Source organism: Tamandua tetradactyla, chromosome 10, assembly GCF_023851605.1.
Source record: "Tamandua tetradactyla isolate mTamTet1 chromosome 10, mTamTet1.pri, whole genome shotgun sequence".
NCBI lineage: Eukaryota > Metazoa > Chordata > Mammalia > Pilosa > Myrmecophagidae > Tamandua > Tamandua tetradactyla.
In genome coordinates, this window is record NC_135336.1 from 38,121,243 (window position 1) to 38,134,176 (window position 12,934).

Sequence of the window (12,934 nt, forward strand, 5' to 3'; positions counted from 1 at the left end):
TTGATCGTTGGATTCAAGTTAAACGTATCAACCCACTTATTACTTGATCTCAAGAAAATCTTGAGAAAATTAGAATTAATAGAAGAATGAGGTAATGATTCAGATCTGTTCTTGTTCTGATTTTCACCATAAATTATTTCATCTCTATAGGTTTCAACTCACCTCTTTTTAATTCAGATGAAAATGTAATTTGCATTCAAAGACTATTCATAAGAAACTGAAGTATATTCATTTAAGTGTAAAGAAAGGTACTACTCTTAACCCCTTTTAATTTTCCATAAACAAGAAAACTGTAGAAAATGTCTGATGATGAGTCATTTATACATCTGTCTTATAGTTTATGTTTGACTACTTAAAAAAGATCCTTGATTTTTAAAATAATTACTGAAAACATTGTTAGTGAAAAAGTGCTGCTTGACTAGAATTCCATTTTAGGCATATTATTGATAAACTAGAGCTCTTAAACTTGTGTTTGATTTCTGGCTGAAGACATTTGGTCAACAATGTAAAGGCAATATATGCTGGTGGAAAACAACTTGGACAAAGAATGAGAAAAACTGGACACTTATCCTTGATTTTATTATTGAAAAGAAGTGTGAGCTCAGCTGTGCCACTTCATTTTTTATGCCTCCTTTTTTGTCAAACCCACATAACAATAATGCCTTCTTGATCATATTTTACATTAGCATTATCAACACTTGCGAGCATTATCAACACTCCTAAGAGAATCAAGGACATGTCTTGGAATCTGACTATCATTCTAAATTAGCGTAATGCAATGTTTCTTGGACAGATGAGTCCAACTTAGTTTTATTAAGTTAGTTTTGTTTTCATCTGTTAAAAGAAAATGCATTTAGCTTTTATTTTCTATTCCTGTATTACCACTTAAATATCCTGCCCCTAATAGTTTCTTTGTTCTATAATACTGATGCCTCCCAGAAAGAGTTGAACTCATATTCTTCCATTCATCTATCCATCCATCCATGTCCTCAACATATATGTGCTCAATGCCAACAGTGCACATCACAGTTGCTGGACATTGTAATATTTCAGTCATGGCATAGGCAGGTAAAAGCTAGATGTATAAAACTGCTGCCTAGAGTGATGCAAAAGAAAAGCTAACAGTGGCTGGTCTCCTTCACCAGGGAGTGTTTGAAAACAAGCCCCATGGCTTGATTTATTGCTTTTCTAGCATCCTTCTGAGCCCACCTCAACCTATGGCACCATAGAGGCCCTAAATGATCCTTAGAAGTTTGGTAGGTTTGAATGGAAACTTAAATAGTTAGTCTTCACTTTTTCTCATCATGCATTAGATAAAATCTTTATGGCTGCTGCAGAACAGACTACAATTTCATATGTTGTTCACTTGGATAAAGGAAAATATCCATTTTACCCAGGGTAATCCCTTTCAACTCTACATCCTAAAGCAAATAAAGAGTTAACTAGTTGAAAAAGTTAACTGTGGGAGTCTGTTTACATTTGTAGTGTGATTGCAGTCTTAAAAGAAAGCATCAAATATATTGTAGAAAATGCAATGTTCTACTGGAGGACATTTCATAGAATTGTCTTCTCCCATGCCTTTTTGAGTGACTCTACAAGTTGCAATTCAAATAGTCATATGGCTATTTGTCACAATGTCTTACCTTGTCTCTGCTTTTCCACATAATGAGAAATATTGAAGATCAGTGATATAACCAGAGCCAAACCCAAGAAGGCTAGAAGTCCCCAGATAAGAAAGGGGCATCCATTGTCTCCTAGAAACAAAAGCAAGCACATTCATAAAATGGTAGCTGATCACCCATCTGCTCTGGCTTGGCTACTCCCCCAGTTAAAACCACTTCATTTCTTCAAAATGGATAAATTGTCTGCCAGGAAATGAACACTCATAGTCAAACACTTCCTATAGATTTCAAAATGAGTATTAGTGATAATTCCCTGCATTCAGAATGGGCAAAGGAAGCAGTTTTCCTATATGCTTAGTGTTGATGAAATGGATGATATGTTTTTAGGCTGACTACTAAAAGTTGACAAATAGTGGCTGTTTATAAAACTTTGGTTCAAAATCAAGACCATCCAAATCACCCAACATCATCATTTGCTAGTCTTTTTCCCTTTCTTTAATCCTCAAATTATAATCCTATGTACTTTCAGTACTATGGAATATCACTTGTTTCTTTCCATTTATTGCGGGAGTATGAAACTGTGTGTTGGAATAAAACAGTAAGTCTGGGAAATAGCAAGTCATTGTTGTTAAGGCTGACCTCAGGGAGCTTTTCTCATACTGTTTAGAGCCCCACAAATGGATAATGGAGAGTAGATTATGCCTCTCTTTCCTCTGTGAAGACCTCTGCTTTCATTCCTGAGCCATAAAGATGGTTTTGTGGGATATTACCTGCCAGTTGCCCTTTGTTAGTTATGGCTGTCTTTATTCATATGAGTGATTCTAAGATAATTAGCCTGATGATTATATATATATATCAGAAAAGTAACTTGTGATACTATATATCTATTTGCTCAACCAGTATTAATTAGACATCTCTTCTGTGCCCAGAACTGTCCTCTGTGCCAGAAAATCAAAGATAAAGAAAACAAACCTTTCCTTCAATGAATTCTCTGTTGAGTGAGCAGTATCTGTTCATAAACATATAATTAGAAATACAATGTGAAAATGGCTTAACAGAAATCATGTTCCTTCATAGTACAACTGTCTCACTCTATGCGCAAATTCGAGACCATTTTCAAATCTTTCAAAGAAATCCAAATACCACTATAATAAACCCAATGAGCAGAACAAGCAAACCCTTAATGGGAGAAAATTAGCTTTGCTTCCCTAATGTTTCTTTAAACTATCAGACGAAGAATCACTAAACAAAAATGTCTTTGTGCTGCTCTATTTTAATTATTCTGCATCTCAAATTTTACTTTTAAATTAACAGCTTTCTTTCAATATCTGTTGATAATTCAGTGGTTGTTGAACTGCCCTCAATATGAGTTGGCATCATACATCTTTAAGTGAATATAGTTAGGCATATGAACAATTGCATATATAAAATGTACACATTTATATCTGTATATAATATAGATGTGCATACAAATATATGTACATAATTTGCCTATCACTTAATCATATATCCATTGCTTTAGTTTGGACTAGTTTATGGCTCTTTAAGTACCAGAAAATCTATCACTAATTTCTGCTACTGCATCTTTAATTTAGCACCATGTTATTTCTGTCTTCTACTCTTCAGTACCCTTTATAAAAACTTTTCCAAGAATTAATTAACAAATGAATAAAAGGAAAAAATCAGCTGATAATGGTATTACAATGTGTGACTTTATCTTTTAAGGGAATTTTTATGTTTCATGAAGTATAAGAAAAGAAAGAAGACTTGAGTGGTCATTTATTCTCTGTGATAGATCTACTAATTAATTTGGTTAAAACACTTAACCAAATTTTTGATGGTCTAATTTGCGTTTTGTAAGCATAGTACCACTGAATATTTATGAGATTTCTACAACATAATAATTATTAACTATTTTGAATAATTTGGAAACTCCAGTCTTTGCACCATTCTGCAGATATTCTTAGAATAATTTATTTGATCTTTAAATGCTTTATCGTTTAAAAAACATGCATGCTTAGTATAACACCAAATCCAGCAATACAAAAATACAAAGTAGTATATAAGTTTCCTATTAAATCATATATATTTACAAAATAGCTTTTGTCTCAAAATATTTTGAAAATGTTGCAATAATTAGTAATAATTATATTTTAATTTAACAGTGTGTTTACCATGTCAGTATGTTATTTTTAGTGTCTGCACAGAATTCCACAGTGTTGCTGTAATATAGTTCAATCAGATGTACACTCTGATTGTCTTTAACCTTTTTCTCTAAAAAATAATCAAAGAACACTATCGGACAAATGTTTTTGCAAATGTCTGAGCTTATCTGTAGAAAAGATTTCTGGAAGTAGAATTGCTGGGTCAAAGAGTACAATGACCCTTGCTTGCTCAATTTCTCACTCTAGTTCTTGCTCTTTTCTCACTCTTTCTTTCCCATTCTCTCTGAAAAGAGGGAGATTCTGGTGGAAATAGCATGAGCTGTGAGCTGTTCTAAAAAAAAGTGCCTTGAGAACGTCTATCATAAATTTTCAGAGAGAGACTGCTGCTCTCCTTTTCAGCAGGTTGATTTAACTATAACTGAAAAAATGATGTCAGCAAGCTTTCTCATCTTTTAGTTGTGACTCAGTTTCCCTTTTTGGTGTTACAATGCAGGGATAAGGAATGATTTCTGTTATAAAGGACCTTTCTTCTTTTCTTCTTCTTGTGTATGGTCCTTGAGCACCCTCAGTCTAGGTGCAGCTCTAAGTCCTACATAGTCTAAAGGACGTTGAGGGCACCTTCTATAAGCCACCAATGCAGGTTATTCAAGCTTAGATTCTAATCAATTGCCCTTTACAGTCACTGCATTTGATGACACTTAAACTTTAATTACTTCAAAGAGGTCAAACCTACCACATGCACCATACATAGTCAAAGTTAAAAACAATCAACAAACACAGATAAGCAAAAACAAGAAAAATCAGCCATTATCCCATTATCAAGAGGCAATCACTGTGAACACCTTGATTGATATCATTGCAAACTTATTCTTTCTCTGCGTAGAAACTATTATGGATGGTAACACAGGATTCAATTATTTCAAATATTCTGGTATCTATCTACTTTACCACTAATAACTTCATAATGTGCATCTTTCATGTCAACAAACTACACTTGTACCTTTTTTTGACTGCCCTATATTCCATTTTGTAGATTTCCCATAATTTAAGCAATCCCTTATTGTTAAACATTTAGTTTTAGATATTATAAGCAATATTGTGATGAATATCTTTGTGCTAAAGCTATACAGGCAACCTTGATTTTCTTTTTAAGTAAAAAACCTTGAGGACGAATTGCTAGCTCAGAGGATTTTGATGTCTTGATGGCCAAGGTTGTTCAAAAATACCATACTAAACCCATTCTTCTCAGGTCAGTCAGTCCTCTGTCTCTGTTAGCTTCACTGGCCCTGACCTTTGCATTCACACCTCTTTAGGTTGGTCCACTACATTAACCTCCACTCCCGTAGCTACTCTATTTCATACGCCTTCCCCATGTGTTCTGTTTCCATGGGTTCCCAGAGAAAGTTGTCCTTTTGTCTTCCTCCTGAAGCCTGTGACATAGGTCCTATCTTTGCACTGAATAGAAAGGACATCACACTTTTTTTTCTTTACCATAAACTATTTACACACAAGTTTACTTCAGATTTCTGGCCTGATATCTTTTGGGCCTATCTGCTCTATCCCCTTAAAAATATAACATGCTCCACTCATTCTGAACCATTTATCATTTTCAATAGCTACCACCCTTACCATTTCAAATCTCTACGTCTCTGTACATTTCCCCTTTGCCCAAAATATCGTCACCCTTTTCTATCTGGCAAGTTGCTAATCACCTTCAAGACTGTCTTCTCTTTGAAGCCTTCCCTGAATGCCGCCTGCCTCCCCACCAAGTGATATCTTATTCACCCCCCATGCAGTATGGGGGTGATCATTTTTGTATAACTCACCCACTCCCACTAGACTGTGAACTTTCTGAAGGGCAGAAACAATGTCTTCTTCCACTTTGTCTTCATGCCTCAGTTTCCTCATATGTAAAAAGGGAGTGGCAAAAGTATCTATGCTGTAGGATTTTTATGGGGAGTAAGCAAGTTCAGACATATAATGAGACTCTTAGGCAGTGTCTCTCACATTGTAGTTACTTGATAAATGTCAGCTATTGCTACTACTATCTTATTGTTATTACAATAGCTACCAGTAATATCTCTACTATTATTTCTGCAACCTATTCCACCCAAAGTAGGTGTTCACTGAACATGAATAAATGAATAATGATTGAATGAAGAAGGGGAGGGTAATGACCAACAGAAAGGTTCTGAGTAAGTGTGAGGTTAAACAAATCCACAGTCCAGGAAGTTCATCTTCAAGACAAGCTGAAGATTCCATTACATCAGTCTCCAGAACTACTGAGGAGAAGAATACTTCACAGCCGCATGAAAATAGGTCCTTTATGAAGAAGGGTAACTCGTTAGGCCACTGCAGCTTTGGTGAAAGTGCTCACCTAGTTTTTTCTGCCCTGAATCTATATTTGCCCAGAAACCTGCTGATTATTAATTTGTTTCCCAGGAAACTTGATACAGGAAGTTTTTGATAATACCTAGCCATCTGATCAGCTTCATGTGAATATCTATCACTTTAAACGTAAAAAAATGTATTTTCTTGTCTAAAAGCCAGTCTTCTGGGAGTTTTATTAGTATCAGTAAAATCTCTGAAAAATGGAATTTTGAAATACCATTAGTTGAGATTAGCTGTATGAGCCCAAACTCAACCCCAGGAATTATCTGCCTGTGTAAAACTGGGATATTAATAACTGCTACTACCAGAAGACAATTTTGCTCTGGCTAGAAAGAATCAACTAAATCAATATGATAAGCCAACATGAAGGAAAGTCTTAACAGTTTTCATAAACTAGGACAGCAACACTAAGATAAGAGCTTGGCCATGCTGTACATTCCTTTAGGTCTGGGTTTTGTCATTTATTATGACAGCAAATTTGTTTCACATAACCAGTTGAAGGCCTTTTAAAACACAGGCTAAATTCTACTATGTGTGGAGTGGTTAGGTCTGGGCTCCAGTTTTCCTCTGATCTTAGGGATCTATAATTCCTGTCTAATACTTCTGTTTTCCAACATTTTTCCCTTTTGTAATGTGATTTCTGTTTCAAATAGGAAGGTTTTCACTTAGAAGCTCTGTGTCTCATGACATTCTTGATATCTTATATAATTTTTGATTGCCAACAATATATCCTTCCACTTAGAAAAACAAAACAAAATACATACATATGAGAAAAACATACATTAAGTAGTTAAATGGCGGAAATTTTAAACTGGAGTGGCATATCTGTATAAATGTTACCACCACACACCACACACACTCACACACACTCACACACACTCACACATCATACCTCTCCTTTCGCGTCATTTTCCAAACACAGAATGAGCGACTCCAGGCTCATTTGATGTCTTTTCGGCACAGATACTGCATCTTAAGATAGTGGATGTACAAAGTGCCTGAAAATACTTGTCCTACAATAGCAATCTTTAGTATCATTGTCTATTAATTGTACTTAATGCATACGGCTTTTATGAGCTTAAAAAAAGCTTCCACACAATTTGAATTTAGCTATTGACTTTGTTAAAAAGTTATTAGTGAGTTGTTTGTGAGGCAACTACAACTAGGAAAATCATGATTTAATTTTGTATCTAGCTTTCAACTGCCAGGAGGTAATAGGAGTGGGTTTAATCGTAAGACCTCATTCTTTCCTAAAGTCAACATTAATTGACAGGCACTATACTTGGAATTCACAATTGTGTGGGCTCTGGAAGGAAACCTAGCTAAGTAAATATAATGTTTCTGCTGGTAAATTTGATTCATTCAAAAGCTTTTACTTAAACAATTAACAATAAAAAAGCAATAAATATATGCCTTAATTGGTTCTTCTTCAGGGGGTCTCTAAATGACATGTGTATGAGTTTATGGTACAGATTATCTGGCTTCTCTTGATGGCTTCCCTCAGCTCATAAACTCTGACAGAGCAATCACCATCTCTTCTTTGTATTCCATGAAATGTATACATTTATTTCAGTCACCCCAAAAAGTTAAAAGAAAAGTACTGACACTGCAATCCCCATGGGTTCTACTCATATAATGAGTTTGAGCTGTTGATTATTTCTTATTGGTTCTGTGACTGTGACACATCACTATCCCCATAACCCCCACCATCACTATTCTGCTGTATCTTCCCCATCATTAAAATGCATTATAATCACAGATCCTTGCACAAATCACCGCACAGATCCCAGTCCTGGCACTGGAAAGGATGCCCAAATCCAGTCCAGGCTTTCAAGTAAATAACATACTGTTTTTAATGCAAAATCTGAAGCTCACTGACCCTAAATAAGTGTTTATTCTAAATAGAGGGCTATTTGAGAAGGAAATGGTGAGAGAGGGAGCCATGATAAGGAGAGGGACAGAAGCAATATGAGCTTTGTAATGTCTGTTTTTGAATGGCCTGGTGAAAGCAGGTGAGAGCAGTCGCTTCATACCTATGTGACTTTTTGAAAATCACTGAACATCACTAAAAGTGGATTGTAAAACTAGAGTTCAGGCCCTTATCTGTATGACATGAAATACTCCCTCTTTCTAGTACATGACAATTCTTCTCAATTAATGCAAAAGAACTTTAATTGAGGAAAGCATACATATGGGAGTGAGGTGAGGAGGGTAGACTTTAAAGGCAGTTTTGAGATTCTTTCAGTCTTATACTCCTTGCTGCCTTTAGGATTAAACTCTAATTGGGATTGTTAAACTTCTGTTGGGATAGACGTGCTGCCAAAATCCTTACTGCTTATCTGTATTTAGCTAATTCAATTTTTATACATGCTTAATAATTGTTTATCAGTGCAGAAGCACCTTGGCAAGACTTTCTGAAGATGGAGTGAATGTGCAAAAACTTTCATCAAATAAAATACCTTTACTGGTATTTTTTGTTTAATGATTTAAGAAACCATGCTATTTTTCTTTTCCTTTCAATTCAGGAATGTTGAGAAATTAAATGAAATCAAAAGTGCCTGGAAAAGTGCTCATTGATATCTATTATTAACCAGCTACTTGTGTATATTTATTTCATATAGATGTGACCTATATTTATAGGCAATTCATTTCTGAGACTTTTCTTAATAGCATCTAAATTAGGTGATGAAACATTTTCTTTGACCCATCTTTAATTTAAAGAGCACTAGAGTTTAATTAGTTCAACCTATTGATTGCCAGTCTCTAGAAGAAAGTCTTTCAATACTCCCTAAAAGGTGATTGAGGCTAATGGGGAGACAAAACTGAGTAAAGACAATGAAAGCCTTTTTTTTAATGATAATATATAACTAAATTATGAAATCATTGGTTAAACTGATTAATGGTAGCCCATAGCCCATCAGAGTTGTTTTCATCATTTGACTCAGCTAATACTGATTTTACTTGCATGCAGAAACAGAGTGGAAACTGATAATACCAGCACATTTATTGATACTGCAGAGACTAGAATGCATATGATAATGCAGAGAATAGAAATGAACGATTTGGGGCTGTTTCTTCATACATTGCTTATCCAAGAATAATTTTTATTATTTACTTATTAATAATATCAATAAGCAATTATTAAGCATTTTTACTTAACATACTTATTTATTTATCTAAGCTTAATTTTTATTTTTTTCTTTGTGTCCAAACATTTATTTTCCTTTTTTCTTCACTTAATTAAAAGTAAAAAATACTACCTTCTGATTCTATTCTTCTTTCACATTAAGTGTTTTTCACTTTGAAGATCTAAAGGCTGTAATAGCAATTAGTCTGCATTTTTATCTCTTCTGTGGAACTAACTTTAGGTCTCAGTTGACAGTGGAGGAGCTCCTATGTTACACTGTAAGGATCAATTTAGACTATGAAATGCCGTGGGAGAAATTTGATCACATCCTGAAAATAGTTGAAAGTCATATTTCTGCCTTCGGCCTTCTCATCCTTTCTCAGCTCCCAGCATTGTCAGTTTATGTCTACCTACACTCATATTAGTATGCTTCAGCTCACAGTAGTACAATGGCCATTTTATGCAGGGCACTCACAAAATTGGAATAATTACTTTTGTTCTTTGCTAGTTTTTGAGCCTGGAAAAGATGTGGGAGTTCTGAAAATTATATGTCAACTTATACTCCCTATTTGATTTATTCTATCAATTGATTTTTAAATTCAAAAAACAAAACACTGGGAAGCAAATTCACAGAAATTATAGTATATATTATGTTTACTCTATAAATAGCTCATATAAATTGATTGTTAAAGCACTATAAGCACAATAATTAAGCAAAAGCTGCGAGAACACAATTCACAAACGATATAATTATAAACAGTTTAAAAACACATGCAAAAATGTTCAAGCCCATTATAATAAAAAGTAATGATTATTAAACAATGGGTTAGCATGTTGCACTTATCAGATTAGTAAAGATTTTTTAAATTAGACAAACCCATTAAGAAACACTGATGGGATGAGAACAAATTGGCATCACTATTGGAAAAGCAATTTGCCAATAATGAGACGTAAAACATTCATAACCTCTTATTCAGTAATTCCAGCTCTAGGAATCTTTCCTGACAAAATATCCCTTAATATAGAAAAGCTATTGAGAGAATTATTCATCTTTATGGCATTTAAAATATTTAAAAAACTGGATATGACATAATGTCCCACAATAAACAAAAATGACTAAGTAAACTATAATTAACCCATAGATGTCACTTTTTGCATTCATTTAAAATAATTAGGCAGAAGGTAAAATAAATATGGAAATGGTTATGTTATAATAGTGAAAAAAGATGGATATAAGATTTTAAGTGCATATTATTTTAATTATGAAAAGCAAACCCTGAACAATGTATAAATATCAAAAATAGAGAAAATGTAGCATAATATTTTGTTGGAGGTTTTTAAGGAGGTAGGAAATTTGGAAGACTTTTTTTATTTTTTATGTATCTCATGGTTTTCTCACTTTATGTGATATGCACATTTTCTGTTACAACAAAAAGAAGTTTATTAGAGAAATCAAAAGCACATAAAAGAAAAAAAAAGAGAAGTGATACATCAGCGTGGTGTAGGCACTCCGGTTAATCCACATGGACCCAATCCTTACAATCCATTCTACAAGCAAATTAATTAATTCTTGCAGGCCTTTGCAAATTTTGCAGCTCTTTGTTGACAACTGGATTGATTGCTGGGAAAATAATATAGTTCCTAAATGCCAATGAATTAGAATGTGGTTACTACCACCCTGGTTTCTAACTACATGAAACTTAAGGGGAATATCATGTCAATGAAAGTTTCTTAAAAATAACTAGTTCTTAAAAAATGGCATAATTATCAATGAATACTTATCAAACCTCCATAACCAGTTTTATAAAAGCACTGCCCTATTTTTTTCCTCTAGGAGAAAATAGTTAACATAACTTATACTCTCTAAGAGAAAATAGTTAACATTAGCATATTTCAAAATATCTCACATTCCAAAAATGATCATTTTAACACATTTACTTTCTAGCTCTTAAGTGTCATGTTGTTATGGACTTTAAAATTATTAAATAATTTTTTTTGGAAAAGGAATGGAACAAAAGAATTTATAATGCCACTTACCAGACATGCTTCTTTTCTCAGAAAAAACCTTATGTAGCCATAAGGGAAATTTTTGGATTAAAAAGGCTCCCACAATTTTTTTTCTTTAGTAACGTTGCTCTGTGAAGTTAGAAGCAGCGTGGGCAGCAAAACTTCTGTCTTGTCTCAGGTTTTTTTCTTTTCTATTTCTTAAAATCTATTGTGTGTACTTTGTTCAGTTGCAAACAGGAAATGTGGTGATGGAGGCTTCTATAGTTTTGATCTGAAACCAGTAGGCTCTTACAATGTTTTGTAATGTGAGAAGAAAAATCCCACAAGCCTCCATACTTTGGTATTTGAAATTTTATTACTACCTGAGTTTAATTTAAAAACAAATAAACAGAGGTATGGATTAGGCTAGGAGGAAATTTCCATGTCTCTGGAGAGAATTCAGGGTCTTATCACAAGCGAGTTCACAAGAGAACAAAATAAATTATACTAAACTGATGAATAAACAGTGAGCATCTTCCAGGTGTGCTCAACTGCTGGTTGTGTTCTCTTAAAACAAGATGGAGGAGAATTTACACTTTTTAAGTGCTTCTTTTTTATCAAGTGCTTCTGTATCTTATCCCACTGAAAGGCTAGATATGTGTCTTTTTCTCCTCCAATCCTTACCCCAGACAAGACGACTTAACAGTAATAACTTTTTGTCCCGTCTAAGGCTACCTGGCAAGAAACTCCAAGTTCTCAACCTTCACGCCAGAGCTTCTATAGCAGAAGCTTTCAAATTAAGAGTGCATAAGTTTGTTACATGGTATTGGTCTAAAATGCAAATTCCTAGGGCTTACTGAATCAGAATATCTAGGATGGAGCCCAGGAATCTGTATTTTATCAAACACCCCTGGTTATTTTATGTATGTAATCTGGACAATGCTTTGAGAAACATATGTATGTATATTATATATACAATATATTATATATATATAAACAATGGTGGCATTTTATTTTAGATATTGCAGTCAGATAGAGATTGCCTCTATGGTGTCTGTGTATATGGTCTTTATATGTGCCTGTGTATGTATACTGTGTGCTGCATATTGTAAGCCTGTGCATGTTTGCTTATGTATTACACCAATTTGCTTTAATTATAGAAGAATGAGAAACCTGATCAGCTTATAACAAAAGGAGATATACTTTCCCATGGCTAGAATTCTCAAATTTCCTATATAGAACCACCTTTGCCCAGGTATCACTGTGCTTAAGAAACTGAGTTAAAACTCAAGACTTTTAATGCATAGGCTCAGAGTAAAGGTGTTAGATGGTTTGCACTATATTATAATCTAACTGATTTCTCTCAGATTCTTGAGCACACAAATAGAATCAATCTTGTCTGCCATTAAAATTCTAGGGCCTAAAATAATTCTTGACACATTTTAGATCTTAATAAACATTCTCACCACGATTACATAAGTATAAGAATAGTAGACTCTGCATTCGCCTTGTTCCATTGAAGAAAATAAACACTCTACTAACCAAAATATAGTGTTTCTTTATTCTTTAAACAGACTTGGCTAAACACTGACTAAATTAGAATCTCTAGAACTGAAAGAAACCATGGAGATTCCGTCTAATCT

At 34.0% G+C, this 12,934-nt stretch overlaps 1 protein-coding gene across 2 annotated transcripts in view; it reads right to left on the minus strand.

Annotated features, from left to right (window-relative positions):
- TRAT1 (T cell receptor associated transmembrane adaptor 1) overlaps positions 1–11,563 on the minus strand; it is a 32,199-nt gene extending 20,636 nt beyond the window's left edge. For both annotated transcript variants that reach the window (XM_077118446.1, XM_077118445.1), the window contains exons 1-2: positions 11,343–11,563; positions 1,644–1,754 (exon numbers count right to left, since the gene is read on the minus strand). In XM_077118446.1, coding sequence (XP_076974561.1) covers positions 1,644–1,744 — 101 coding nt within the window. In that variant the 5' untranslated portion in view covers positions 1,745–1,754; positions 11,343–11,563. The remainder of the gene's footprint in view (positions 1–1,643; positions 1,755–11,342) is intronic.
- Positions 11,564–12,934: the final 1,371 nt, after the last annotated feature.